At 40.3% G+C, this 26777-nt stretch overlaps 1 protein-coding gene across 8 annotated transcripts in view; it reads left to right on the plus strand.

Annotated features, from left to right (window-relative positions):
- SLC37A1 (solute carrier family 37 member 1) overlaps positions 1 to 26429 on the plus strand; it is a 39570-nt gene extending 13141 nt beyond the window's left edge. For 2 of the 8 annotated variants that reach the window (XM_050709721.1, XM_035545902.2), the window contains exons 9-21: positions 120 to 286; positions 3092 to 3129; positions 8656 to 8739; positions 11842 to 11973; positions 13473 to 13563; positions 15551 to 15613; positions 17309 to 17394; positions 18054 to 18102; positions 18969 to 19042; positions 20004 to 20082; positions 20674 to 20771; positions 23074 to 23126; positions 23726 to 26429. In XM_050709721.1, the coding sequence (XP_050565678.1) occupies positions 120 to 286; positions 3092 to 3129; positions 8656 to 8739; positions 11842 to 11973; positions 13473 to 13563; positions 15551 to 15613; positions 17309 to 17394; positions 18054 to 18102; positions 18969 to 19042; positions 20004 to 20082; positions 20674 to 20771; positions 23074 to 23126; positions 23726 to 23741 (1030 nt within the window). In that variant the 3' untranslated portion in view covers positions 23742 to 26429. Of the gene's footprint in view, positions 1 to 119; positions 287 to 3091; positions 3130 to 6580; positions 6620 to 8655; positions 8740 to 11841; positions 11974 to 13472; positions 13564 to 15550; positions 15614 to 17308; positions 17395 to 18053; positions 18103 to 18968; positions 19043 to 20003; positions 20083 to 20673; positions 20772 to 23073; positions 23127 to 23725 lie in introns of all 8 variants that reach the window. The other 6 variants (XM_050709724.1, XM_035545904.2, XM_035545899.1 and 3 more) reach the window with 5 other exon arrangements.
- Positions 26430 to 26777: the final 348 nt, after the last annotated feature.

Genomic DNA, 26777 nt, shown 5'->3' on the forward strand with positions numbered 1-26777 from the left:
ACATCACGCATGAGCAGTCTTTTTGATAAACTTTTCTTAAGATAATAATGCTTATTGTTGGAATAATAAGAAATGTTTGTGGGTTATTTTTGTGTGTATTTGGTTTTTTTCCTGTGCAGGAGAGGATTGATCATGGGAATCTGGAATTCGCACACTTCGGTGGGAAATATCTTGGGATCCTTAATTGCTGCTTATTGGGTGTCTACGTGCTGGGGTCTCTCCTTTGTGATGCCTGGTGTTATCATTGCAGTGATGGGAATATTTTGTTTCCTCTTTCTTATCGAACGTAAGTACTTTAGTGTAATAGAATCGTGGAGGGGCTCATTATGGTGAAAGAACACCAGCAGTTTAAGCAAGATGTCCCAGGGCATAGTTAAGGAATATTCCTCAAGGTACACTGACACTGAAACAACTTCTTCCTAGAACTAGATGGACAAAAACCTGTGTATGTCTAAAGAGTTCATACACTCAGACTCTGGCATACCTGAGAGAGAGAGAGAGAGAGAGAGAAAGCCTTCAGAATTCAGTCCGCTGCCCTGTCTTTACTTCCCTGTCTTTCAATTCTTTAAGTGAGATACATTTGAACAGTAGAATACCCCACCTAGCTGTAATGTATGTTCAGTGCTACCATTCAACCCATGGCATCTGTATTCACAGAATCGTCTAGGTTGGAAGAGACCTCCAAGATCATCTAGTCCAACCTCTGTCCTAACACTAACAAGACCTCCACTAAACCATATCACTAAGCTCTACATCTAAACGTCTTTTAAAGACCTTCAGGGTTGGTGACTCAACCACTTCCCTGGGCAGCACATTCCAATGCCTAACAACCCTTTCAGTAAAGAAGTTCTTCCTAATATCCAACCTAAACCTCCCCTGTCGCAACTTCAGCCCATTCCCCCTCGTCCTGTCACCAGGCACGCGGGAGAATAGACCAACCCCCACCTCTCTACAGCCTCCTTTAAGGTACCTGTAGGGAGCGATAAGGTTGCCCCTGAGCCTCCTCTTCTCCAGGCTGAACAAGCCCAGCTCCCTCAGCCGCTCCTCGTAAGACGTGTTCTCCAGACCCCTCACCAGCTTCGTTGCCCTTCTCTGGACTCTCTCGAGCACCCCCATGTCCTTCTTGTAGCAAGGGACCCAAAACTGAACACAGTACTTGAGGTGCGACCTCACCAGAGCCGAGTACAGGGGGACAATCACCTCCCTAGACCTGCTGGCCACACTGCTTCTTATACAAGCCAGGATGCTGTTGGCCTTCTTGGCCACCTGAGCACACTGCTGGCTCATATTCAGCTGCCTGTCAACCAGTACTCCCAGGTCCTTCTCAGCCAGGCAGCTTTCCAACCACTCGTCTCCCAGCCTGTAGCTCCGCTTGGGGTTGTTGCGCCCCAGATGCAGGACCAGCACTTGGCCTTGTTGAACTTCATACAGCTGGCCTCAGCCCATCGCTCCAGCCTATCCAGATCCTCCTGCAGAGTCTTCCTGCCCTCGAGCAGATCGACACACGCACTTAGCTTGGTGTCATCTGCAAACTTACTGAGGGTGCACTCGATCCCCTCATCCAGGTCATCGATAAAGATATTAAAGAGGACTTGCCCCAGCACTGAGCCCTGGGGGACTCCACTAGTAACCAGCCTCCAACTGGATTTGGCTCCATTCACCACAACTCTTTGGGCCCGGCCATCCAGCCAGTTTTTAACCCAATGAAGCGTACGCCAGTCCAAGCCACGAGCAGCCAGTTTCTTGAGGAGAATGCTGTGGGAAACGGTGTCAAAAGCCTTACTGAAGTCAAGGTAGATCACATCCACAGCCTTCCCCTCATCCACCAAGCGCGTCACTTGGTCATAGGAGGAGATCAGGTTCGTCAAGCAGGACCTGCCTTTCATAAACCCATGCTGACTGTGCCTGATCGCCTGCTTGCCCTGCAAGTGCCGCGTGATGACATTCAAGATAATCTGCTCCGTGAGCTTCCCTGGCATTGATGTCAAACTAACAGGCCTATAGTTCCCCGGGTCTGCCCTCCGGCCCTTCTTGTAGATGGGCATCACGTTTGCTAGCCGCCAGTCGACTGGGACCTCCCCTGATAGCCAGGACTGCCGATAAATGATGGAAAGTGGCTTGGCCAGCTCCTCTGCCAGTTCGCTCAGTACCCTCGGGTGGATCCCATCCTTCCCCATCGACTTGCGTACATCCAAGTGCTGTAGCAGGTCGCCAACCATTTCCTCGTGGATAGTGAGGGCCACATCCTGCTCCCCATCCCCTTCCACCAGCTCAGGGCACTGGGTATCCAGAGAACAACTGGTCTTGCCGCTAAAGACTGAGGCAAAGAAGGCATTGAGTACCTCAGCCTTTTCCTCATCTTTTGTAACTAAGTTTCCCCCCGCATCCAGTAAAGGATGGAGATTCTCCTTAGTCCTCCTTTTTGTGTTGATGTATTTGTAAAAACATTTTTTATCATCTTTAACGGCAGTAGCAGACTGAGCTCCAGATGAGCTTTGGCCTTTCTAATTTTGTCCCTGCACAGCCTCGCAACATCCTTATAGTCCTCTTGAGTAGCCCGCCCTCTTCTCCAAAGATTATAAACCCTCCTTTTTCTCCTAAGCTCGAGCCACAACTCTCTGTTCAGCCAGGCCGGTCTAGTTCCGTGCTGGCTCGTCTTTGGGCACGTGGGGACAGAACATTCCGTACTACAAAATACAGGAATCAGCCAATAGAGCATCTTCTGTCACCTTAAATAAGAAATTAAAAAGGAATGCCTTCTCTTTTTCCTATGTGAACTCAGAGATACTGTGAATGCTTATTTTGCTGTAACTGTCCTGTATGAGGAAGTAAAAAGCTCTGTAGACACAACTAGAATGCTGTAATGTGATGGACTGCCAGAAGAGCACTTACTGTGGTCTTAGGATGGGAATGGTACCATGAAGCACCCTTTTCTTTTCCCCTAAACATACAATTAAACATTTATATCAGGACTACTTTTGTGTTATCTTACTGTTGGCGTATTAGTGGTAAATGACGCTACTGATAGGTGTTTTAAGACCGGTTCTTTGTGCTTGCATTTAGTTTAACTGTGTGTGTTACTGTGTTTCAGATCCTAAAGATATAAGTTGCTCCTCCACGCCATCCAGTGTAAGTGAATGCTTTTTCTACTGTGATTTTTGCCTTCTAATATAGAGGTTTATGGTAGTTCTGGTAATCAGATATCTGCATTGCCCTTATGTGACAGGTTGTTATAATTGACCCAAATTAGAGGGAATGATTGGGCCTCTGTGCTTCAGTAGCAAACCAGGAGTTTACTTTCTGTCAAAGCAGTATGAATCAAGAAGGTGAATGAATTTATTTTATCTAAGGTCTTATAATGGATGAACTTACTACAGCAAACCAAGTAAAAACTGTTCATCTTTCTTTGAGTTATCTTATTTTCTTCCACTCTTCCTGAGTATACTCAGATCATTCTGACCTATATCCTCCAGTTGTCTGTCCTTGCTTGGTTATGTCATCGTGAGATAGCTGCCAACCATACCCTACGATGGTTCTCACTGTCTGAGAAAGCTGTATTGGGTGTTGCAGAAAGCAAATGCATGGCTGGGGAAAAGAGGAGGCAAGGGATGAATGTGAAGCTGAGGTAAAGAGACTAGAGCAGTCAGTCTGTTGTGGTGAGTTTCATTGCAGTATAACGCAGCCTTTATTTAACCAAAACTAACTGGAATTATTGCAGCTGAGACTGACATCAGTGAAGAACTGTGAAACGGAGAGTGAAATAATCTGTACTTAGTGGTATGGGTCACATGACAACATGCTATTGTATGTTCTGTGGAATCAGAATAATTCAGGTTGGAAGGGACCTCTGGAAATCATCTGATCCTACTTTCTGCTCATAGTACGTCTAACTTTGACATTGGATCAGATTGCTAAGGGCCTGCCTATTCAAATTTTGAAATCTTTAAGGATGGAGATGCTATTTATATATAGATGATTTCTTTTTTAACATCATGTGAGTTTTTAGAATGTATTGATTACACAGGTTACTGGTATCAAGACAATGGATCTTGCTGGTTTAGAAGAGCTTATACTTCAAGGGCTTAAATTTTGGCAAGATAGTGAACTATTTTGCAAGGTAGCAAACCTCACTAGGCTATAAATATATTATCATACACACAAACTGTTTTCTTCTGTGGGACACATGCTGCCTGGATCACAAGGGCAAATACCATGCAGGAGTTTGAAAATCCGGTATCAGAGATTGACCACTCAAGGCAGTGGTGAAACAGGCTTAAAGTATGTGCCTGAAGCTTTCTGAGCTTTCTTTGTGTTGCTAAACATTGCATATATACTTTCTCGTGACATTGTGGCAGCAAAGTTCTAACTTTTATTTGTTTTTAAAAGGAAATCCTTCTGCTTTAAATATTAGTACAAGGTTGTTCAAACACTATTTAAATGTAGGTTGGGAAGTGGTTACAGTCTGGTACCAAGATGTTTGCCCAATGCGTTTTACACAGAAGATCACACGACTTTTTATGTGCTCAAAATTAAGTAACGTAGAGAGCTATGTCAATGACAAAGAGATGTGCCTTAGAAAACTTTACTACATGAGAAGATGATTCTTTTCTTGCCTTGTGCAGCTGTAACCTAAGAGGAGGGAGGCCATTCAAGCAGAAGAAGAGAAAAATATTAGACAAGAAAAGAGAACAAAAAGGAGAGAATTAGGAAGACTAGCTGCGTAACAACCAGTTATTTGGAAGAACAGTAGGGCAAAAGAAGGTCTTGGGGGAGGTCTTGGGGTTTCCCATGTGTGAGGGCAAATCAGGGCTGTTGAGGGAAGTGTTGGAGCAAAGGTCCTATGGGAATCCCATGTGTGTTTTCCAATGCTAGAGGATTATATATGAAGGTTGTCTGCATGTGTATGTAAATGCGAACTATGCCTTCTAGTTGCAAGTATCACAGGTAGATTGTTCAGGGATGATTTCTATTTCTTCCCTCCCCCACCAGTAGTTTTAGATAGATGGCTTTTTACATTTTAAATGCTCTCTTTTTCTTGAATAGTAACTGAAGGCAACTTTTCTGCTCTGTTATTTCTTCTTCTTTACCAGTTAATGGACTTTTTCCTCATATGGAAGGCTTCTGATAAAGCTTCTGGTTACCTGTAATGGTCTGTGGAAGTCCTATTCTTAGTTTCTTACTGTGAGATAACCTGCACTCACAATGAGCTCTGTATTTTTCATTTAATTCTCTTTCACTTCTTAAAGGTAAATTCTGTTAAGTATGAGAATTTTTTGTGTGATTCTTAGAGAATTCTCCTAACAGGAGGCATTTTTTCCTCAGCTTTTCTGTATTTTGTAAGTGCTCCCATGAATGTGTCAGCTGCTTTTTATAATACCTAGAGCATAATGTTGACAGAATTCGCTCCAAAGATTTATAGAAGTAAATGTTTACTTTTTGTTTCAAATATAATTTTATCGGAAAGCACAGCTAAAGAGTTGTGCACAATGGATTGCTCATATATCTTAAGGAGCTGGTATGGAAGACTTTGACATTCAGTATCTACTCATCATGATGTTTTTTAAAAATCTAGTATTTTAGGAGGTTTTTCATTATGCTTTCCCCAATTCCCGGGAAGAGACTATCATCTGACCTAATCTTCTCTAGGACATCAGCAAGATCACTGCACCATGTGCAGTCTCATTGTGTAGCAATGCATTTGACGTACTGTTTCCCTGGAAACCTCGCTCTCCAGAGCAAGAGGCATTACTTCTTCCTTCCCTGTTCCATATATTCATAACTGTGAATCTTTAAAAAGGGGGCTTTAAAAAGTTCTTCTCTGTCTGCCTCAGTCTTTTTTCAGATTAAGACTTGTCATTGTCTTGGGAAGCTGTACTCTGTTTGAATTGCTTAAGTATCTCACTTCAGACCTGTGTGGTCTGCAAAGTACAATAGATAAAATACGTATAGATCCCGTAATAAATATGGCTCGCAGTTTCTGTTCACTGTGGGGAGGGTGATTGTAGAAGTTGAGGAAGTGAAAAAGACTAGAAAAGAAGTTCAAGATCTGGAAATGCAGATGTGGTAGTGACCGTGTCTGATTGCTAAATTAAAAATAAATAAAAATTGCTAATTGAAGGAAGGTTCATGTAATAAAACAGGCTCTGTAATCTCTTATCACTGGCAACAAAATTCCAGCCTTGCCGAACAAGAGTAAAATTTGTTGGCAGGCATAAAATGGTAATTGCCCATTTGTGCTCAGTCATATTAGGTAAAAATATCCTGTATGCTTTTGTAAATAGTTAGAAATGTGTTTTTTTTCTAAGAAATTAAAGAAACGTACCTATTTGCTTTGCTCATAAGACTGTAGCAGGTCACTTCAGACAAATGTTTTGGTTATGTTCAGGCAGCCATGCCAGCGGGTGCCAAAAGCTGAACCTCACAGTGGAAGAGTGAGGCTGGTTTTGTTTAAAAACAACTGAAATAAATACTCAGTGTAAGGGAATAATTTAAGGTAGATTCATACTAAGATTTAAAGATTAGATTCATCGCTCTATGATATCACTATCTTGGGTGAATTTGGTCTACTGTTTGTTTGCAGCATGGTCATGAGCCCAGTATTTCTACAGAGTTTGTAGTGGTGAGTAATCTGATTTTACTGAGTTGTCCAGAAGAACAGATGGAGAGACAAGCAGAGAGCCTTGGATGTGCAGTTCTCATTCTTTATTCAGTGATTCCTTCAGCTGTGCTTTCTCTGCTAGTATTCATGTTGGCTCTAATTTATGAATTTGAAACTTGTTTCAAAACATTTAGTTATGATAAAATGATTTTAATTACTAGAATTGGAAGCTTAATTTACGGTGTTCCAGAAGGATATGCCCATCACAAATGCAAGCAAGGAGTCAGTGTGCCTTATTATGCACTGGTGCACTTTTATCATCAAAGTTGAAGAGAAGGTTTAATAGAATTTGTAAAACATGATTATTTAGAACTTTTTTATTGCTTCTAGTCTTTTCTCCCTGTGCTTCTTTTTCATAAGTACATGTGTTCATTGCAGCATGCTCATACAGACCTGTCTTTATGTTCTAGGAACTTTCTTTAACCTGACTTTGCATTTCCAGGAAACCTACATCTCTTAAACTCCTGTGGCAAAGTGCTTGTGCATTTAGAAGAAACCAGACTGCAGTTTTTATCTTTCTGAAATGAAGAAAGAGGTCTTAAGTATTAAATGTGCAGCCTCTGAGTCTAGTCCTTATCCCCAGACATTTCCTACTTACCACAGTAAATCTTACTTTTGACAGTAAGATGAAGTCGTCTTTCTCTCTTTTTTTTTTTTTTCCTCTGCTCAGCTGCTGAATAAAGGTGTAGGTAACTTTTCTCTAGGTAATTGATTTTCTTCCCCACAGATTGTTGTAAATCACTTTCTGACAAGAGCTTAATTTTCTATAAGATAAAATTTTAAAATCTGACATTCAGACCCTATGCCCTTCAGTGTTGTTTGTTTGTTTTGGAGAAACAAGATTTTTATGTACAAAATTGCTTGTGCCTCAGCTCTGCATTGAGCAGCACAAATTTTGAAATTTATTCCCACCTCTCAAAAGCTTCTTGCATTCTTAGAAAGATTTGGGTGATGAATGGCAGTTTGTGGAAAGGAAACCACAATATATATCCTTGTATTTGTGTTGGGCAAGAATTACTTTGTGATTCATTTCGAATTAAAATGCTCAGTGAGGATGGGCGTTCTTTTCTGATTTGTGGTGGTTTCTTTTTATCTATTTGTGGGTTTTGTTTGTTTGTTTTTAATGTGGCATTCAGAATGCGATTTGACACATCAGAAGCAAATACCTCATCCCTGAGGAATGCACAGTGCTTCTTGTGGTCTTAGCAATAGGTTGTTCCTGCCTGACTCCAAGCCTACTTTGAAGCTGTATATTTATTTCAGTGGACAAACTGTAATCTCCCTGGCAAATCCTTTTAAGCCAGGGATTTCAGGATAGTGTTTTCCAAGGGATGTAATTTTGGTGTGAAATGATACGCTAATGCACGTGGTAATAAATATGTGTAAAAACCAGTGGGTTAGTTGAGGTCCATCTGGGGCCTAAAATACAGCTTGTTGCCTTGATTTCTGTTCTGAGCACCCCAGAAGCACTCTGACTTTGCTAACCCACTAGCCCATAGGAGCATGGTCTCTTACCCATTTCTGGGTTAGAATGGTGTGAGAGTAAGCTAATGGGATAATCTTATCTTAAATGAAGAGAAATGAAGAAACAAGGTTTTCCTGGGGGGAAAAAATAAATGAATCTGTAGTTGCTACTAGGATTATCTGCTTATGAGAAAAATTGTTAGCAATGCCAAGGAAAGTTCAGTAGAGGAAAGAGCTGCTAAAGATGTTAAGAATGGCACGACTGTGCTCTGAGTTCAGTATGCTGCTGCTGTATAACAGCAGTATAAAGTGAGCCTTCAAATACAGCTGTAATTGCATTTTCTGTACGTTGCCATAGGTCCACATAAAAGCTTAAAAAAGCAAAACAAAATGCACAGTCGTTTAATTAGAGATGCATCCATTTATGTTATGATGCACAAAGACTTTAGTTGTAAGGAAATGATTAACAGTATGTAATCCTTTAAGAAAAACAAGCAACAAAAGTATGGGGAGGTGTTGTTTGTTTCTTTCAGAGTTCTAAAGCCTTCCTGAATGGTGCATCTCGATTCAGAGTCCACATGCCAACCTTAAATGCTAAGGAAGCCAGCAAGCCTCAGGTAAAATGCGATGTGTTGTAAAATAGTATAGTAGACTTCCTAAAGTTCACGTGGAAAGTTTACGTTAGATTTATTATTGGTAAAAGTAGATCTTCCTTTTATAATGCTGAAATCTGCTTCCCTTTTCATATACTAATATGCTGTCAGACAAGAGAACAAAGCATTATCTAACATAGATATTGCAAGCCTAATTGAGTAAGATAGCATGCTTACTTTTTTGGTCTTTAATTTGTGATCTTCATACAGTTCCAGCAAAAGTAAATGCTGCCAGATATTTTCAAGACAACACATTTGAAATTCTTTACTTCTGTGGTGTCTGTCCACTCCTTACAGTATCACTTGTCTTCTTTTTTTGATGTATTAAATGTATGTACTTAGTATGCATGGAGGCAGAGAATTGTAAATAAGAGCAATTATTCACAGGAATCAGGCTTAAAGCTTGTAACCATCAGTGCTTGTGATTCTCACTGGAAACTGAGCTCTGGATTTGCCCTTTAATGGGCAAAATGATTTTTTTCTTGTGATGGAAATTAACTGAAAATTTCCACTTGAAAAATTGTACACATTTGAAATATTCAGTGCATTTGACGCATTATATCCTGAGAGGATAGGATAGAAGAGAGCCTTTTTCTCTTTTTAACACTTCTGCTTCTTTGAGACTGTTACAGAAAAATAGAAACTTCCTGTTCTTTTCATTCTTTGCCCATAGATTGTTTCCCAGAATTATAATCAGCAGGGATGGAAAGGTTTTGAACTTCTTAAGGAAAGGCTCTGCTAGTAATTTTGGTTGGCTCTCTCTGTAACCCCTGTGACCAGTCTAACTGAACCTTCCTTCAGTGACTCAGAATGAAACTCAACACAGACGGTACCCGGAGTTTACTGAGCATACCGAGTTTACTCCTCCTCATTTTGAGCCGCCCAAGAGCGGTCTCCAGCCCAGAAATCATTTGTCAGTATTATTTGACAACTAGCTGGAAGATAAGGGGAGAAGATGTGAGAACATAGGTAGGTGTCTGTAGACAAGTCATGAAGACGGAGCTAAAGTATAGTCAGCAAATCAGTTGACAAAGATTCCTCTCTTAACTCTGCTGGTACCTCTGATTGGCCCCTTCCCTGTCAGCCTGTGCAAAGAGCCTGCAGAGCAAGTGGGCAAGGAAGATGTGCCCCTTCCCACACTGACTGGTGTTCCCTTGTGGGCACAACGGGGAGATAACGCTGACAACAAAGCCATAATCAGCCATAGCCAGCTAGGTTATATGCTTGCATTATGGAGCTAACAAGTTTTTAAAACAAACAAACAAAAACATCCCTTTTTTGTCACTGCCTAGGACCCCCAGATTTTTTGCCAGTGACAAGAGATGATCTTGCTCCTGTCAAAATGGAGTTGAACACCTCTCCTTTTTGCAGTGGTCATGTTACGGTTATGCAGAGCCGGTGATCACTGTCAGATTTTGTGTTTGCACAAGCAACAGATGTTCTGCATTTATGAGCTGGTCTACTACAAGGACACAGGAGTGGCAACTTTTACTGTTTTGTTTGTTTTCCTGACCTCTGCAATTACTATAAAAATAAATATTCAGGATATGCAGTGACTGGAAAAAAAAAACAACTGTTTTTGGCTAAGCGACCTGAATACCTCCATGTGTTTGTTACTGCTTATGTCAGGTTGGCCTCTCAAACATTGTACAAAATTGAGGGATAATGAATCCTTCCCCAGAGATCAGTAGCGTGCCATATGCCTAATCACAGTCCATGACAAACTGTCAAGGCTGAACAATGTTATCCCTGTGAAGTACAAGCTGATGTTTTTATTTATCATTTAGCTACATGCAGTGCAAAAATTCCATACTGTTGGTGAAGGTTTTCAGTATGAGATGCTAAATAAGTTATTTGGACTTTGGTCACTTTTGCTGTCATATTTAACCCTCTATACTTATTTAAGTTCAGAGCTGCCTGTCTGGGAAATGAGCAGCATTACCTCAAACAATCGTGATTAGGTTTGCTGAGTAAATTTTGCAAGAGACATGCCGAGGCATTATCTAGACTTACCTTCTGTTGACTTTTTTAATGTTAGTAGCTGGTATTTTGCTTTGCTACTGTTAAAATAGTTCAAATTTTGAAGTTGCTCCAGTAATTCAGAAGATGAATGCTGCTCCTGCTGGAGTGACTCATGTACTGTAACATAGATTTACAGTGCCGAGCTAGATTTCTGTTTATATTTTTTTCCTGTCTTCTGGTTCCTGCTTCGTCAGAGTGTAGGGTCTCCCATAAATCCTGCACCCTGTCTTTGAACTTTGTACAAACATTTTGGATAATATCACAATGGATAAAAATAATGAGATCTGTCTGTGGCTAGACTGGGATGGCTTATTCTTGTTGAGTGATAACTTGCTCCGCAACTATCCTTAGCAGCCAATGGAGTTGTTATTAGAGTGAAATCATTCCTAGTTTAGAAGAGACCTCGGAATTGAGTTCTTAAGCAGTATTGGTAAACCTCAGACTTTTTTGAATTTGCGGATTGCAATGCTCAAATGAGACAGGTGAAAAATTCATTATCGCTTAACAAAAAGTGTTCAGTATCCATAACTCAGTTGAAAATATGGCCTTGCCTGTATTTAAATTATTGATTAAGATGTTACAGAGTCTGAAAAATATCCTTGATGTTAGTACAGAAGGAAGATAATACATGGTTTTATACAGAAATGTGTTGTAGTGCTCAGGAGGTTTTCAGTTCTAATTAGACCACGTATAAGTAGTGGGGCAAGGGAAGACTGGAAATTTTGTTCCTTTAGACTGTACTCTGTATGTAGGTTTTTTGCAACTTGAAAAAAAGTCACTATAGAATGGAAACTTGATTCCATAATGCTTAACACGCAAGCCTAAATGACCAGGCTTATTTCACCCCATTTTCTGCATATAATACCTAGTCTTTCTCTATACTCCATTCATCCAAATCAAGAGATTTTAAAAGCTGTAACTTTCTGTAATAAAATAAATACTTTTTTTTTAATAAATTATTTTGGAATGATTTGATACTTTGATATGTGTTTTAATACATTGTTCTCTTCTTTTGTGTGTGGTGTTGCTGGGGGGAAATTGCAGGACCCAGAGATGCAGCATTTGCTTATTGACACTGAAAACTGCACGGCATCACCGAACTCGAGCAGTGCAGTCACTGGGGAAGGTAGACATGGGACATCAGCTATCAGCTTCCTTGGGGCCTTGCGAATACCTGTGAGTATGTGCTCTTCTTGCTTGTTCCTCTGAGAGTCAAGTTTTACCTTCTGGTTTCCGTGAAGTTCTAGATGGAGTGGTAGATCACATTAACTTTGCATCACAAGCTTTGATTGGCAACTCTGCTCTATGTAGGCTAAAGCAGATTTTGATACACAAGACAAACATCTAGGCTCCAGTGACTGTATAAATTGGTTTTTTGTTGTTGTTTGTTTGTTTGTTTTTGTTTTTAACCTCATTATAATTAATACTATAGCAGCCTGTAATGTAAAAGTTCACTGGTCTTAGTTAATGATGTGAGTATTGAGAATGGAAGAGTAGGCTGAACCTGTAAGTACTTTTCTGTGTCAGAACTTCTTTCCATGGCTTCTCTTTTACACTCCTCAACATTGTTTTTTTGTTTTTTTTTTTTAATTTTGAAATCTCTTGTACTGTTTAATATGGAGAAGTATGAGACAGACCAAACATTTAGATTGCTGCTAAAAGAAAAGGAAATAAGTTTCCTGTAGTTCAGGGAAATCAGCCTTGATTGTCCTATCAGCTTGAAGTCTATCAGCTTCAATACAATGCACAAATAGAAAAAACTATACCCAACTTGATTTGGACCAGGTGTAAAGGTAGCGGAAGAAATCCACTGTATTCCTGCATTCTTTCGTTCTGCCAGTCTGATCCTCTGTCTCAACTGTTCTTCCTGTGGCAAAGTGGAAGAAATAGGTGGAAAAATTGCTACTGCTGCCTCTTTGAATCTCTGTAACTCCACAGTATTTTTCCTGCCAGCTTTTGGGAAGGGTCACGGCTGTATGTGAAGTAGAGCCAGCTGCGTATGTGCGTTGTCCCTGCAGATAACTGCAGTACACCATATGAGGGATTTAAAAACACCCTTCTCCAACAACAACAAAAAAATCAGATGGTAAGGGGAATGAAGATAGGTTAATTTGGCAGTTTAGTTGCAGCTCTGTGCAATAAGTAGACCTTTCATATACCCAGCACGAAAGAGGATAGAACAAATTAGCGTTTGAAATAGGCATCTGCCCTATCTGCAGTGTGCTTGTCACATACTAACCTGAACTGTGTCATGCCAATGAACTGGCTGTTTGTATAGAGTTAATAAGGGAGAGATCTTTGACCCCATCTGAAGGGCAGATCTAAAGAACATAAAAATATGTCCATTCCTCTGGAATATGCTCCCACATAATGCTGCATAAAAAGCCTCTAAATGAGGAAAACAAGTGATGCAGGTGTTCCAGACAGAATCAAATCCTTCCTGTTCATTTTGGTGTTCTCTCTGTTCAATTCAGTATAATTAAGAGAATATATATAAGTAGAATATCACAGTCAGCTCTGATTGTAATCTTTATGCTCTCGGGGGAAGAAAGCCTTCAGGGAATTTTTGAGAGAAAAAGAAAGGGTAAAATGCTTCTTAGAAATGATTTCATAGTGATCAAGTAGATAACAGCCTCTATTAAGATACTAACTTCCTGTTTCCTTCGTTGTCTTAGGGAGTCATAGAGTTCTCCCTTTGTCTTCTGTTTGCAAAACTGGTGAGCTATACTTTCCTCTTCTGGCTTCCCCTCTATATCACAAATGTGGGTAAGTATCACAGTAAGGAGAAACAGAATTATGACTACAAGCTGTGTAGAAATATGAGCTTGAAATAAATAAGAAAATAAACATTACTGCTTCTGAAATGGGCTATCTTTGCAAGAGTAGCAGGAGAGTTTTAAGTCACCAACAAACGTATTTCTCAGTTTTATGAATTCAATTTTATTAGAAAGTATTTTCAAAAGGAAAAAAAAGTGGTTTATCTTCAAAAATTCCAAGTTGCAATGCTGTGACTTTGGCCCTTGTAAACAAATCAGAAAAGTATACTTTTTTTTAATAATGTTTTTAAATGATCAAAGTGCCTAATTAAGACATATACGAAAAATCTAAATGAGCTTTCTTATGTGTTCAGTAGTGCAGCATTTTTGTTTGTGGTGCAGAGGAAGGAGTTCTCCCTAGCCGGAGAAATTACTGTTCTTGTGAGTCATGATGTGACCTTTAAGCCCCCAGCTTAACTAAAATGCTGTGCTGGACAAGTATTGCGATAGCAGCCAGTGGAGAGAGACAGGTTAAACAATCTACTGAAATGCACACAGCTGAAAATACTACAGCTAAAGGCTGTTGTGTGGACTCCAAATAAACAATAACCTCCTGCAGGACAGGATACCTTGAAAGCAGCTGCCTGGTAACAGAAGGATTAATGAAATTTATCTCAGTTCCTCAGTCTGTGCTGTAGCAGATTCATTGTTGGTGAGGTTATGGTAGTGCCACTGACACCACTGTTTTAGCAGATACTGTTCTATCAAATGTATTTCAGAAGCTTTTCAAAACTGCCGAAGGTGTTTAGAAATTTAGTTGCGTTTGAAATGTGATACTTAACACAATGAAACTTGGTTGCCAAACTTCCTGATATGCTCTTGGAACTCTGACCCCATAGTGCATGAGTTAGACTAAATATAAGTATGTGCAAGCAGTGGTCCTTGCTGCCCATGGCAAACAGTGAACTTGATGAAATCATTGTTTCTTCATACTCTATGTAAACTGCACAGTGCATGTTACACCAAGCACGTGGCCAATAACCTAATGACTAACATCACCATCAGCTGTCTTGTGATGGAGGTCTCCAGGATGAATCACAGAACCTTTGCTGGGGGATGCCTGGCTGACTCCAAATTCTGTGATCCTAGAATCATCTAGGTTGGAAGAGACCTCCAAGATTACCGAGTCCAACCTCTGACCAAACACTAACAAGTCCTCTGCTAAACCATATCACTAAGCTCTACATCTAAATGTCTTTTAAAGACCTCCGGGGATGGTGACTCAACCACTTCCCTGGGCAGCCCATTCCAATGCCTAACAACCCTTTCAGTAAAGAAGTTTTTCTTAATATCCAACCTAAACCTCCCCTGGCGCAACTTTAGCCCATTCCCCCTCGTCCTGTCACCAGGCACGCGGGAGAATAGACCAACCCCCACCTCGCTACAGCCTCCTTTAAGGTACCTGTAGGGAGTGATAAGGTTGCCCCTGAGCCTCCTCTTCTCCAGGCTGAACAAGCCCAGCTCCCTCAGCCGCTCCTCGTAAGACTTGTTCTCCAGACCCCTCACCAGCTTCGTTGCCCTTCTCTGGACAAGAAGCTCTGTAGGCAATCCAAATGTATACTAATTGTGATTTTAGAGCCAAGAGCCTCACTTAGGAGCATATGTTAACTGTTCATGAATCTGTGGCTATTCACAAATGGGAATATTGTTAAGCCAAACTTTAACAATCAACAGCTCCATTGCTTGGACTTTATAGCTGAAGTGTTAAAGTGTCCTGCCATGGATATAATTGTATTCAAAAGACTGTATCACCGAATAAGCAGTTATGATACATTCTTGTTTGCCCTATGAAATGATACCTTACAACACCTTCTGTTAGCTTATTCCTGTGAACAAACAATACTGATGTTAGATGTATTTACCCTAGCATGACAAGACTTGAGATGTCTGCTTTTTGTGGTTTGGAAATGATGGATTTTTTTTTTTCCTGTTGCTAGAACATCTTGATGCCAAAAGAGCTGGGGATCTTTCTACATTGTTTGATGTGGGTGGAATCTTTGGTAAGTTTGAATATCAATCCTTAATCAGACCACTTTAGCAAAAAACAGTGGTACACACAACTTAAATATGTTAGTCTTGTACCTTATATACACTGAAGAAGAGCAGCAGTAAAGGTACTAAGTAGAGAGCTGGGTTGGACATTGAAAATCTAGTAAAAAAAAAAAAATAATAAATCTTTCAATTGAGCAAATCACAGAGCCTATGATGTTGGCCAGCATAGACTGAGCTAAATGTTTTGGTGTCTTTTATCTCCATCAGCTCTGGCCCATGGGGCTCTGTCACTTCATATGTCAAAATGTATTCTTTTATTTTCTCTAACATAACAGAACTATCCCAGCTGTACAGTTGTGCATTTTTTGTGGGGCCCAAAAGTGAATGGCCACATGTTTTTTTCTTAATATATCATGAAACTGTATGTGATGAAGCTAGGAGATTATTATAGGGATAGGGATGAGGTTATTCCTTTGTAATTTGTGAGGTGACCACTGAATGCCAGTCCGTTTATGCCAGTCAGACAGAATAGGTCACAATAAAATAAGCATAATCATCTCAATACCCAGCTGATTTGTGTGAGCCCTATCCCCTCTTTCCCTCCCTGAGTGCCTTTTGGAAATAAGCCCTGTATCAGTCTATTGGAAAATGGTGCTCATGGTGGGGAAGTTTCACTGGATCAAGAACTATGTAGACCCTGGTAGTTCAAGATACAAGTGTCGAGGTGTGTTGCATTTACTGTTCCAGGCTTGTTCTGGATGTCGCTTCTGCCGTTTTTCACTGCTTATTTCATCCCAGACAGCTGGAGCCAGAGTTAGGCATCACCTTAGGGATGTGAATGACCTCTTTCAGCAGTGTTTCATTCCACTGTGAATACAAGCTTGTGCTTGTGCCGTGTGCTGCTTGGACCCTTGGCATTTATATTTAAATCTGAGTGGGGTGTAGGCACTTCGGGCAGCTGGAGAGGGAGAGGCAGGCCCAGCAATATTGAGGAATCTGGAGAATCCAGAGAACTTCCTTTCCTTCTCCCTGTACCAAGTTCCCTTTATATCGTTTTGGCAGCTCCTTTCCCTCTGTCCTTCCAGCCTGCTCCTGCTGCACACTCCAGTTAGTGCTTCTGTGTACAGCCGTTGCAAACACCAGAAGGGAAAATTGAAGAGCCTAGAGTGGCTGCCTGGAGAGAAAAACAAGTATTTCATTTGCCCTGTGATCTAAAATAGCTCATTTTCCCTTGTTGGGAAATGGACAGAGCACACTACAGCTAAGTTTACTGTTGCACGTGAGGAGTTAAGGGACCAGTGACCAAGTGGGCACAGATGGAGCCCAGAATTCCAGGCAGAATGGGACCACCTGGTGCAAAGGCATTTTGCATTCAAAAGCAGCAGAACAATGACTTCTAAATACTTCCACCTCTGTTTCACCCCCATCCATACCATCTTGGAAGTTTAGTTGGAATAACCAATGAGGCAGAACGACTGCCTGTTCCCACCTGACCTTCCAAGTCAAAACTGGTTGGGTTAATGAGGTTGTTGCGAAGTGCAAATTATGTCATCAGGCCTGTGATCTGTGTTGCTGTAACTATACATTAAAAGTCGTATTACATTGTTTTAATCCGTGTTGGGTTTCGTCGTTAAGTATAGCTGATATCTTTCGTGTGAAACATGCACAGCGTATTCTCCTCACGTACCTGTCTCTTCTTTCAGGTGGAATTTTGGCAGGCCTGATTTCAGACAGGCTAGAGAAGAGGGCATCGACCTGTGGAATGATGCTATTGCTGGCGGCACCCACAGTAAGAGCTTGCCTCTCTCTGACAGCTGTGGCTGGGACATTGACAGCACTCAGGAAGTTCTGCAAGCAGCATCTTCTAAGTTGAACATATAGTTCAGGCCAGGTTAAAAGCATAAGAAGTTGAGCCTGTGAGCAAGTATAGACATTTGGGCTGCCTCAACTAAGCAATGAAACGAGTCTAATGCATTGCTTGTTACAGGATTATATGAGAAGTTTATCGCTCTTTTGTAAAATACGATGTCCAGTTTTTAGCCAGAATTTTAGTTGCTCAAAGGCTAAAACTGCTGTGCTCTGTTGGAAAACTGGCAGTTGGACATAGGAGGTGCATTTTTCTTTGAGCTTTGATTCTTTTGTGAGCTCTATTCTGTGCTGTGTCAAAGCTGGCAATTTGAGAGTTTAAAATTGAGTGTTCTCATAATATAGCCCTTTCTTCTGAAAGGACACATGGGGAAGAGGAGTATGCTCCTTATCTCCCCGATCTGTCCAAATCAAACAACCATCCTGCTGTGCTCTAAAAGGATTTTGTAAAACCTAGGATGTGAGAACTACTTTTCACATGATACCAACAAAGATATTTTCCCCATTTTAGTTTAAAAATAGGGATTTTACCATTAATGAGGGTGTTGGTATTATAACACATCTGTGTTTTCATTTTTGCAGTTGTACATGTTCTCTGCAGTCAGTAAAATGGGCCTTGAGGCTACTGTAGGTGAGTATTTTTAAATTATTTTCTGCCTCGCTTTATGTGAACTTTTCATATATGATCCATTGCCCTTTGCTTTTTTTTTTTCCCCTGAGAGGAGGAAGTGTGGAATGAACACTGTCTCTTGCAGGTTTTTTGTGGGATAAGGAAAGGAGTTAGGAAAGTGGTGACATGATTTAGTTAATGGTGATTTAGTTAACAAATAATGTTAGTTCATGTCAACTAATCATTGAGATAACAGAGATTTAGGTAATATCATTAGTCTTCTTTACGGAGTTTGTTTTTATCAGCATAGGCTTTATTCTATCCCATTTTCTAAATATCAGACACCTTAAAAGATTACTTATAGTAGTTTAAAGACTACTTATAGTACTTTTGAAAATGACATTAACTTTACATATGTCACCTGAATCCCTTTGCATCTGTATCTATTACATCAAAACAGAAGTTGAAACACAAGAGCTGACAATAATGTCTCACCTACATAAAGACCTTGATAAGTTTTAGGGCTGTCTGGTGCTTGGTGCTCTACAAGGAGTGTGCTTATGGTTGACTTGCTGTGAGCATCCTCTGCTCTTAGAATCAGTTTGGTTAGACTTTCTTCCTTCTCTGAACTACCAGGATCAATAAGGGCCCTGGGAAGTACCTTTGACTCTGTCCTGTCTCCTGTTATTTTTGGGAATTTATACTGTGGAGCAAGCATTGCAGGGAGATACAAACGTATGTTGCTTTTCCTCCTGTCCCCTATAATGAGGTCGGGGAGCCAAGGAAGGAATAAACTGTTTGAAAACCACAGGCTATGACATTTCCCATTGTTACAGTTAAGTCTTTCAGGCAACTCACGTTTTCTGGTTTTGTCCAACTTGCAACAGTGATGCTGCTTATCAGTGGTGCCCTGGTGAACGGACCTTATGCACTGATCACCACTGCCGTCTCTGCTGACTTGGTGAGTTTGGCTTTCCCTCTGCTTCCAGCGTAGCAGCTTTGGCCTCCAGAGAGAGCCATTTGACTTCTGCAGGATTGTCAGTGAAGGAGCTGCACTGTCCTAAAGCAAAGTGAGGTGGATAAGTTGTGTTGAACTCAGTCACTGAGATTGTTTTAGAGTTCCTGTATTAAAACTGGTTAGTATCCTGCCTGTTTTATCCTTAACATTGTTGAAGGGACTGCTAGCTAGAGAGTGGGGCCTGACATTACAAGACGTCTACCTGTCGGTTGGGAAGAAGATTGAAGGGGCTAACTGATTCCTCAGGTATCAGCAATCAAACATCTGACCTGAGCAAGGTCTCAGTTTACGTAATCACTGGTTTCCTGAGTGTATTCTCCTCAGTGTACGAAGATAAGTCTGTCTGATTAGCAGTTCTCTGAAATGTTTAGTTTATCTATCTTGTTGCAAAGTCATTCACTTCGTCAGTCGTTTTTTGTTGTTGTTTTTGTAGTTCTGAAGACCTGCCTTTTAAAATTGGGACTGAAGGGCTTCTTTTGACTCACAAATTCTTTGAATTAGCTTTTCAGTTTATATTTATAATTCTGGTACTCTAGTATTCTTGTCACAGCAGAACTTTTTTTGTTCTGCAAAGCTTTGCTGTATTAGTAGAAGAAAAGATGGCCATGGAAACAGTCTTGCAGCATAATGCAAAGCGATAGTGTTGTCCTTGCTGCTTGAATCCACAATGTGCAGAAGAGAAAGCTTCACAGCTATTGTTTAAACAAACTGATTGAATAAAGGAGAATGCTGTAGGCAACCATTTGATTGGGTGGAGGGTTTCTTTGAGTAGTGATGAAAGGATCTGAGCTAGGATATTTTAGGCAACTTCACAATGTACATCTCACACAAAGAGGTGTGGACATTGTAGAGACTTTTTCTGAGTTCAGCTCAGGATGGTTCTGAGCAGTCTTTGTCACTTTAGGGTACCCATAAAAGTCTGAAAGGGAATGCAAGAGCCTTGTCCACAGTGACAGCAATCATCGATGGAACAGGATCTGTAGGTAAGCCAGAGCTGGAAGGTAACCTGCCTTTGCTGGAGCAGGTTAAAACAAAAGATCTTTGTGGAACTAGGCTCTCTGTGACTCATGTTTTGCCAAGACTCAGTACAGTTTTGGAAATGGGGAGTACAGCAAACTTAGCTTTAAGCCTCCCTAATGTTCCCGTATCGGAGGGAGGGAGGGAGAGAGGGAACAAAGGAGGGAGAGAAGGAGGAAGGAAGAGGGTGATAGACTGATACTGAGTGTAGATCCAAAAAGTAGACGCCATGGGGCTGTTCGTGAGATTGGTGATATTTTAGTCACTTCCTCCGCACTGGCATGTAGAAGGGAAAATTGAGTAGGATTCATCTTGATGTGGGATGGACGTTACCCTTTTTTTGAGCCAAAGAATGGCATTTCTCAAACTTCTAGCCTTCTAGCTTCCCATGTGTTAAGCTCCCAGCTTGTGTTTTGCACTTTCTGGGACATTTCAATCCATAAGGTAGTATTGAGTTAACTAGGTGGATAAATTGATGTTCTAACTCAGAATAGCTGTCTTTCAGCGTAGTAAGTCTTATGTTGCGTCATTCTGACAGTATCAATATTAAATTTTAGGTGCGGCTTTGGGGCCTCTCTTAGCTGGTCTCATTTCCCCATCTGGTTGGAACAACGTGTTTTACATGCTCATGGTGGCAGATGCATGTGCCTTGCTAGTAAGTCTAAAAGTACTTCTTGGTTGCTGTGTATTACTTTATGCTGAACTATATATATTAAAATGCACATTTTCCTTTTGCAAATTCAGTAGTCCGTCATAACCAACATCCAATTGCATAGGAAATTTTCAATAAAAGAGCGAAGTAGCTCATTTTGAAATTCTCATTTAATTTTAATCAGAAGTGCAGATTAGTTCAGATGCACTTCAATTTCTGAAAAAATACACATCTGTTAATTGCTGGCTGAGCAGATTACAGCAGGGCCTAGTTGTAAGCAAACCTCTATATAGAGAGCTGGAAGATGCCTCGGATTCCACTCACAAAGGAATTACTTCTGTTTTCTTTAAAGCTGGTTTACTGAAGTAGTAACAACTGTTTTGTTATGTTGCTGTATCACCAAAATCACTATGATAATGAAACTGCTGAAAGTTAATACATCACATTCTCCAGATGGGCCCTGAAACTGCTGTACTAGGTTAAACAAAAATTGGCTTCCTCACTTTTGACAGTAACCAGGCACAGATGCTTAGGGAAAAGGAGTGTGACACGCATTGTGACACGGTACAGAGCATATCCACTTTCCTCCCTCCCCCTCCTGTTTGAGCTCCTGTATGCTGGATGGGAAGATCTGAAAAGGTTTTTTACTCCTTACATGCCCTGCTCTTCTTTAAAGACCAGAGAAGACACAAGATGAGGCATGGAGTGTCTTGTTGTACCTTTGAAGTTAGTCTTGCTGCAGCCACCTGCAGGTTAACCTGTAGGTTATGTTTTTGTGTTTGCCATGGATTTCCCTAGCAGGCTTTTTTAGTACCAGCTTTGTCTGCTCTGCTCCAGCAGAGCACAGTGCTACTATGACTCTACCTCAGAGGTGTCCTGAAGTGTCACTTGCTTATCCTCTCCTTTTGAAGTCCTGGATGGAAGTGCTCATGAAAGAGTGGGGTGACTGTGAAACACTTGAGAAATACGCCTTCCTCTCTACTGGCTGTGCCCAGACAAAACCCTGTGCCTGCAGGGTATTCCCCTGAGCCCTGTACTTCAGCAGAGGAGCTGATGCTGAGAGTGTCAGACCACTCTCCGAGACAAGCAGAAATTTTTGTTTTGAGTTGGGATTGAGGCTTTCTTTCTAAACTCAAGCCCAAATTTTTAAACTAATTTTTTCCACATGTTAATAAGTTAATATTCAAAGTATGTTCCCTCTAATAGTCAGCAGCTCTATAAAGCCTGGTTTGAACTAGTTTGTTTGTTCAGTATTAGCCATTCTGTGCTGCAGTGGGGTTTGGGAAATTGCAGTTTTCCGAAGTAGACTTAAAACTCTGCTTTTTTTATAGTTATTTGTTAAAAACAAATGGAAAAAAAAAAAACATTTCTTTGCAGCATCAGTTAAAATGCATTTTTAAAATACTGTTATTGACAGGATTGACTCTGCTCTTGTAAAGCTTTTTTTGTAGCTCCTTTTACTGTTACTTGCAGTGCAGAGTATAAGTGCCTGTATTCAATTCCTGTTTATTCAAAGATAACTGGAGGGGGGTTAGCCTCACACGTGGTGTTCAGATCGGTCATGTTTGGCCACTCGCATATCTCTGAAATGTTAGGTCTAATATCTTAAAATAGCAATACTTAATAATATTCAGATAATTAATAATATTGAAGAAAATTCCATTTGTAACAGTGAGGCTCTTAAGGTAAGGAAACCTTTAACAGTGATGAACCCTGGAATAGTTCTAATTCTGTCTTTAATGTATGTGAGAGTCCTCAAATTTTGTTTGTAAAATCACTTTCCTGGGGACTGTCTCCATAAGCACAACTTTTAAAATGCACTTAAAAGTCCTGCACGTGCAAATAAACATGACTAACATCACTCATCTTGACTAATTGTGTGATTAAACCTTTTCACACACACAACTGTTCTTCAGAATAGCAGCTGAAATAATTTTAAGATCCAAAATTTCCATCTGCCTTGTTTTCTTGAAGTCTTGGGTTCCCTCTGCTGGTTTCTTTACACATCTGCTGGTAAGGTAACTTTGGAAAACCATTGTTGTTTTCTTACACAGGAATTGGTCTCTCAGTTGCAAAAAGGAAATTATTTTTTGTTGCGAATTCATTGTGAAAACTGTTCCAAACATTGATTAAGCATCTGTATTTTTTCTTTTTTATTTATTTATTTGTTTTAATGATTTCAGCGTTACGAGGTAGTGTTTCAAATGAGGAACTCTTTGAATAAAAGTGTGCATCTTATCCAGAAACTTAGCTTGTTGGCATATCTGTACAGATAGTAACACAGATACCGTGACTCTCTTTACAGTTCTTACTCCGTCTTATTCAGAAGGAACTTCGGTGTAATGCAGATCATACCCTGTAAGTGTTACATACAGCTATTGGTCTTTAATAACAGTTTAAGAACATGTTACTGAGCTAATACCCACGTGTAGACAGAACATACTAAGGTTTTTAGATGTCCATTTGTCTTTTTCAATTTTTCTTTAAAAAAGTAATCTTTTTTTAATGTTCTTAAATCATTATTATTTTTCTTTAGAGCCTTGTATTTTAAAAAGCACCTGAAAACAGACTTGTCACAGTCTCTTAGTTAGGGTTTGTTTTTTCCTGAATATGTAATATTTCTGATTTTCATCACGGAGCGTGCAGGTGAGGAAGAAGAAGCTACTTGATCGCTTGCTTTCTGTGTATTGTTTGGTAGTTTCATATGTAGCTTTTGCTAAAAGGTCTCCATAAAGGAAAGGTGACTGAAATTACAAGGTTTTGAGGGAAAAAAAAAATCCAGTGAATCACAGGGGTTACACTTACCTAAGCAAAATCTAAATTGGGCCCCTTGGCTGTTTTGGAGCAGTGAAATAGAATAGAAAAACACATAGCAAGGAACAGATCTTGCATTTTGAGTTAGTGGCTGTTACACCTCACACCTAAGGCTTTCCTGCCTGATGGCTGTCCTTTCCCAGGTTTAAAGAACACTGAGCTGAGAGACCAGATTTGGAAGAATGACTGTGTAAGTGACCAGAGCGCTCCCCTGAAAAAAACTTTGTGGAATGTGTTATTCTATACTTAAGAGATTCTATTTGGTGAAGAATTTTTGCACGTTTACTGGAAGCAATTTGAGAAACGCAACTGGTAAATCCCTGAAGCTCTTATTTTTGCACATGAATAAGTACCTCAGGATGGCAACTATTCATCAGATGGAGGGACAGGAACTTTGGGAAGCTTTTAGCAGAGCGCCTCAACTGAGCCAAAGAGAAATACCAAGTGCCTTTTTATTTCTTTTGATAGGATGTTTTTAATTAAAGTGCTGTACTGTGTGTTTTCCAAAAACAAGTCAGAAGTAGAGCAGAAGGATGTTGAAATCATAACAGACAGTCTAGCAGTGAAATGTCCCTGTGTCAGTGAGCAAAGTATCCCTTATGTTATCGTGTGCATCACTGTGATCGAGGGCATCACATTATAGAGGGCAAGACCAGCTGGTTATTAATGTACACTGCTATTAGGATTTCAAAGCTGTTCAGACAATAATAACCTCACCATATTATTAGTTTTTAACTATAGCACAAATTCTAATCCCAAGGACAACATCCAACCTTTCGGTAGGTAATGAAATGGAATTTACAGTTGCAGTGTACCACAGTTAGTGGTTTTCACAGGCTCTCCGGGTAGATGTTAGTCCTCAGTTAGGATTGTGCAAAACGGAGTCCCAAGCAACAAGAAGAAGTAGGTTATGAGTCAGAATTTCCAGTGGGGGGCTCTAACGATTTTCAGGGCATTATAAACTGGTAGTGCAAACGTCACATAATTGTTGTGCTGCTCCTCTAGGCTGGGTTGAAATGACAGGTGGTTCCTTTGGGGTGGCAAAGAACTGTATGCTGCCACACTTCAGCATTACAGGATTGAAAAGAGTAGCTGCTTTAGTGCCCAGTGCCACAATGATCTTTGTTGGGTACTCCGGTGGTGTTGTGTGCACTTGGAAGTCATTGTCAGATCAGGGCCTCAATAACCAGAAATCTCTTTCAAGCGGCTAATTTCAAGTGGCTTTGAGTTTCAGATTCAGAGCCAAAATATGTATGTATATATAAGAGAAGAAAAATTACCTAGGTGGTAGGTTGTAAGAGGACATTTCAGTAACTAGTGTTACCCAGCAAACAGACAATTTAATGTCTTCAGAACATATCATTTCTTCATACAGGTATCTCCTTTGCAAAACAGATGTTTCTGTGATCTTTTTTTAAACATGTACAAAGTAAAAAGGAATTTTTTTGTACGAGGTGTTTATACTTAGATTGTGAAGGTTAGATAACTTAAACTGTGTATTGTTCGTAACTGTATTTATTAAAGTTCTAGGCACATGTCTTGTTCTGAACTATGCTGTAAGTTTTGTGAAACAATGCAGTAGTGTTTGTACTTGATTAACAAAACAGCACTCTAAAATAGCCTGGGAAAACATGGAGAAATGTCTCATCAGCTGCTGGTATTATGTTCCATGTGTTGGCACAATACTTAATTTCCAGGACTGTTTTGTAATGGTTCAGTCTCTGATCAGTTATTTCACTGTTTTGATTCAGCATGTGCTTTATGCTTGATCCAGCATAAGAATGTGTTCATTTTTTTATCTGTTTTGCTGAACAGACATAGGGAAGACCTCAGTCCCACAAAAATTTGTGGCAGGTACCAAAGTCTTTGCAAGTGAATGCTCTATGTAGGCTCTGAAGCTGCAGTTACCTAGATCAATGGTTAACTGTACACCTTTTGAGTAAACCTGTTGAGACCGGGGGGACACTTAGCCTGTACTGGTAAATCCATGCTGCATTTAGGCTTTAGGATGTATTTAAATGCCACAGAATTCTGCAGTAGATCAGGGGACTCATCTAGCCTGCAAGGAAAAATAACGCTGCATCCCCAAAAGAGCTGTGCTGGCATGACCTTAAGAACTGTGTGAGAAAGGAGGGATGGAGAACTTCTTTAGCTGAAGATGCCAATCTGTTCCCCCAAAAAAGCTATGTAGAGCTGTATCACTAGTTTATCAACATGATTTATGCTCTTATACTCTGCCACACTCAGATTTTGAGAGGCTGTTCCCTATGGGTTGAAGTCGTTGGTTGAGATGCTTTCACTTATATTTAACAGCTACACATTGTAAAGATGTTTAACTGTGTTTTGGATTTTACATGTTTTACTTGTTGGGGCTGCTGCTGTTATTTATTTATTTATTTGAATAGCTATTGTGCTGAAGTGACTTAGATATGGGATTGTGAAAACATTTGAGGTGCTGGGCTGAGTCCTTCCTTCCACTGATCACAGGAGGGAACTGGGACTCCCGCTGCACCGATGTCTTTTTCCTTGCTAATGTGCCACATTTCAGTTCCTCCCAGCAACGAATGTGTTTGACAAAAAGATGAAGATTGCTGCTCTTTTGTAACAACCCTAAGGGTCCCCCAAGTTGTGAACAAACTGTTTTGTTATTACTGGGTGTCAATATTCGTTCATCTGGAAATGAGCAAGACTGACAAAATTTTGTATATGGAAACATGAATGACCAGTAGGTAGAGCAGAATTGAAATAAGACTGCAGGGTTTGTTTTTTGTTTTTAATGCTGGTTATTGTGAATTTTATCTATTTATCTTCTGTGTAGAATAAAAATGGGTTCTGCTTTAAAATGAGAAATGCTGATTACTTCATCTTTTACATCTCCATGAAGAAATGCTCCATTTATTGTTTTGGAGGGTAGACATCCCTGCTGAGACAGCGCTCCTGTCTCCTGTGAGGGTAATGAAAACAGTTCATTAGGAGAACAAATTAGAACCTTTTGTTTTGAAAACAATACCCTTCTCAACGTGAACAGGTATATTTTTTTTTCATTTAATGGGATTGTGGGTTGTGCAACATCATTATTTCCAATCAGCTGCATCAGATGGGTGTATTCTGCCTCCTTATTTTCATATAGGAGGGAAGGAGTATGGTTACCTGAGTCAGGGGAAAAACTGCTTGGAAAGGAAAACATTTATGATT

The sequence above is a fragment of the Cygnus atratus genome, chromosome 1 (genome assembly GCF_013377495.2).
Source record: "Cygnus atratus isolate AKBS03 ecotype Queensland, Australia chromosome 1, CAtr_DNAZoo_HiC_assembly, whole genome shotgun sequence".
Taxonomy (NCBI): Eukaryota; Metazoa; Chordata; class Aves; order Anseriformes; family Anatidae; genus Cygnus; species Cygnus atratus.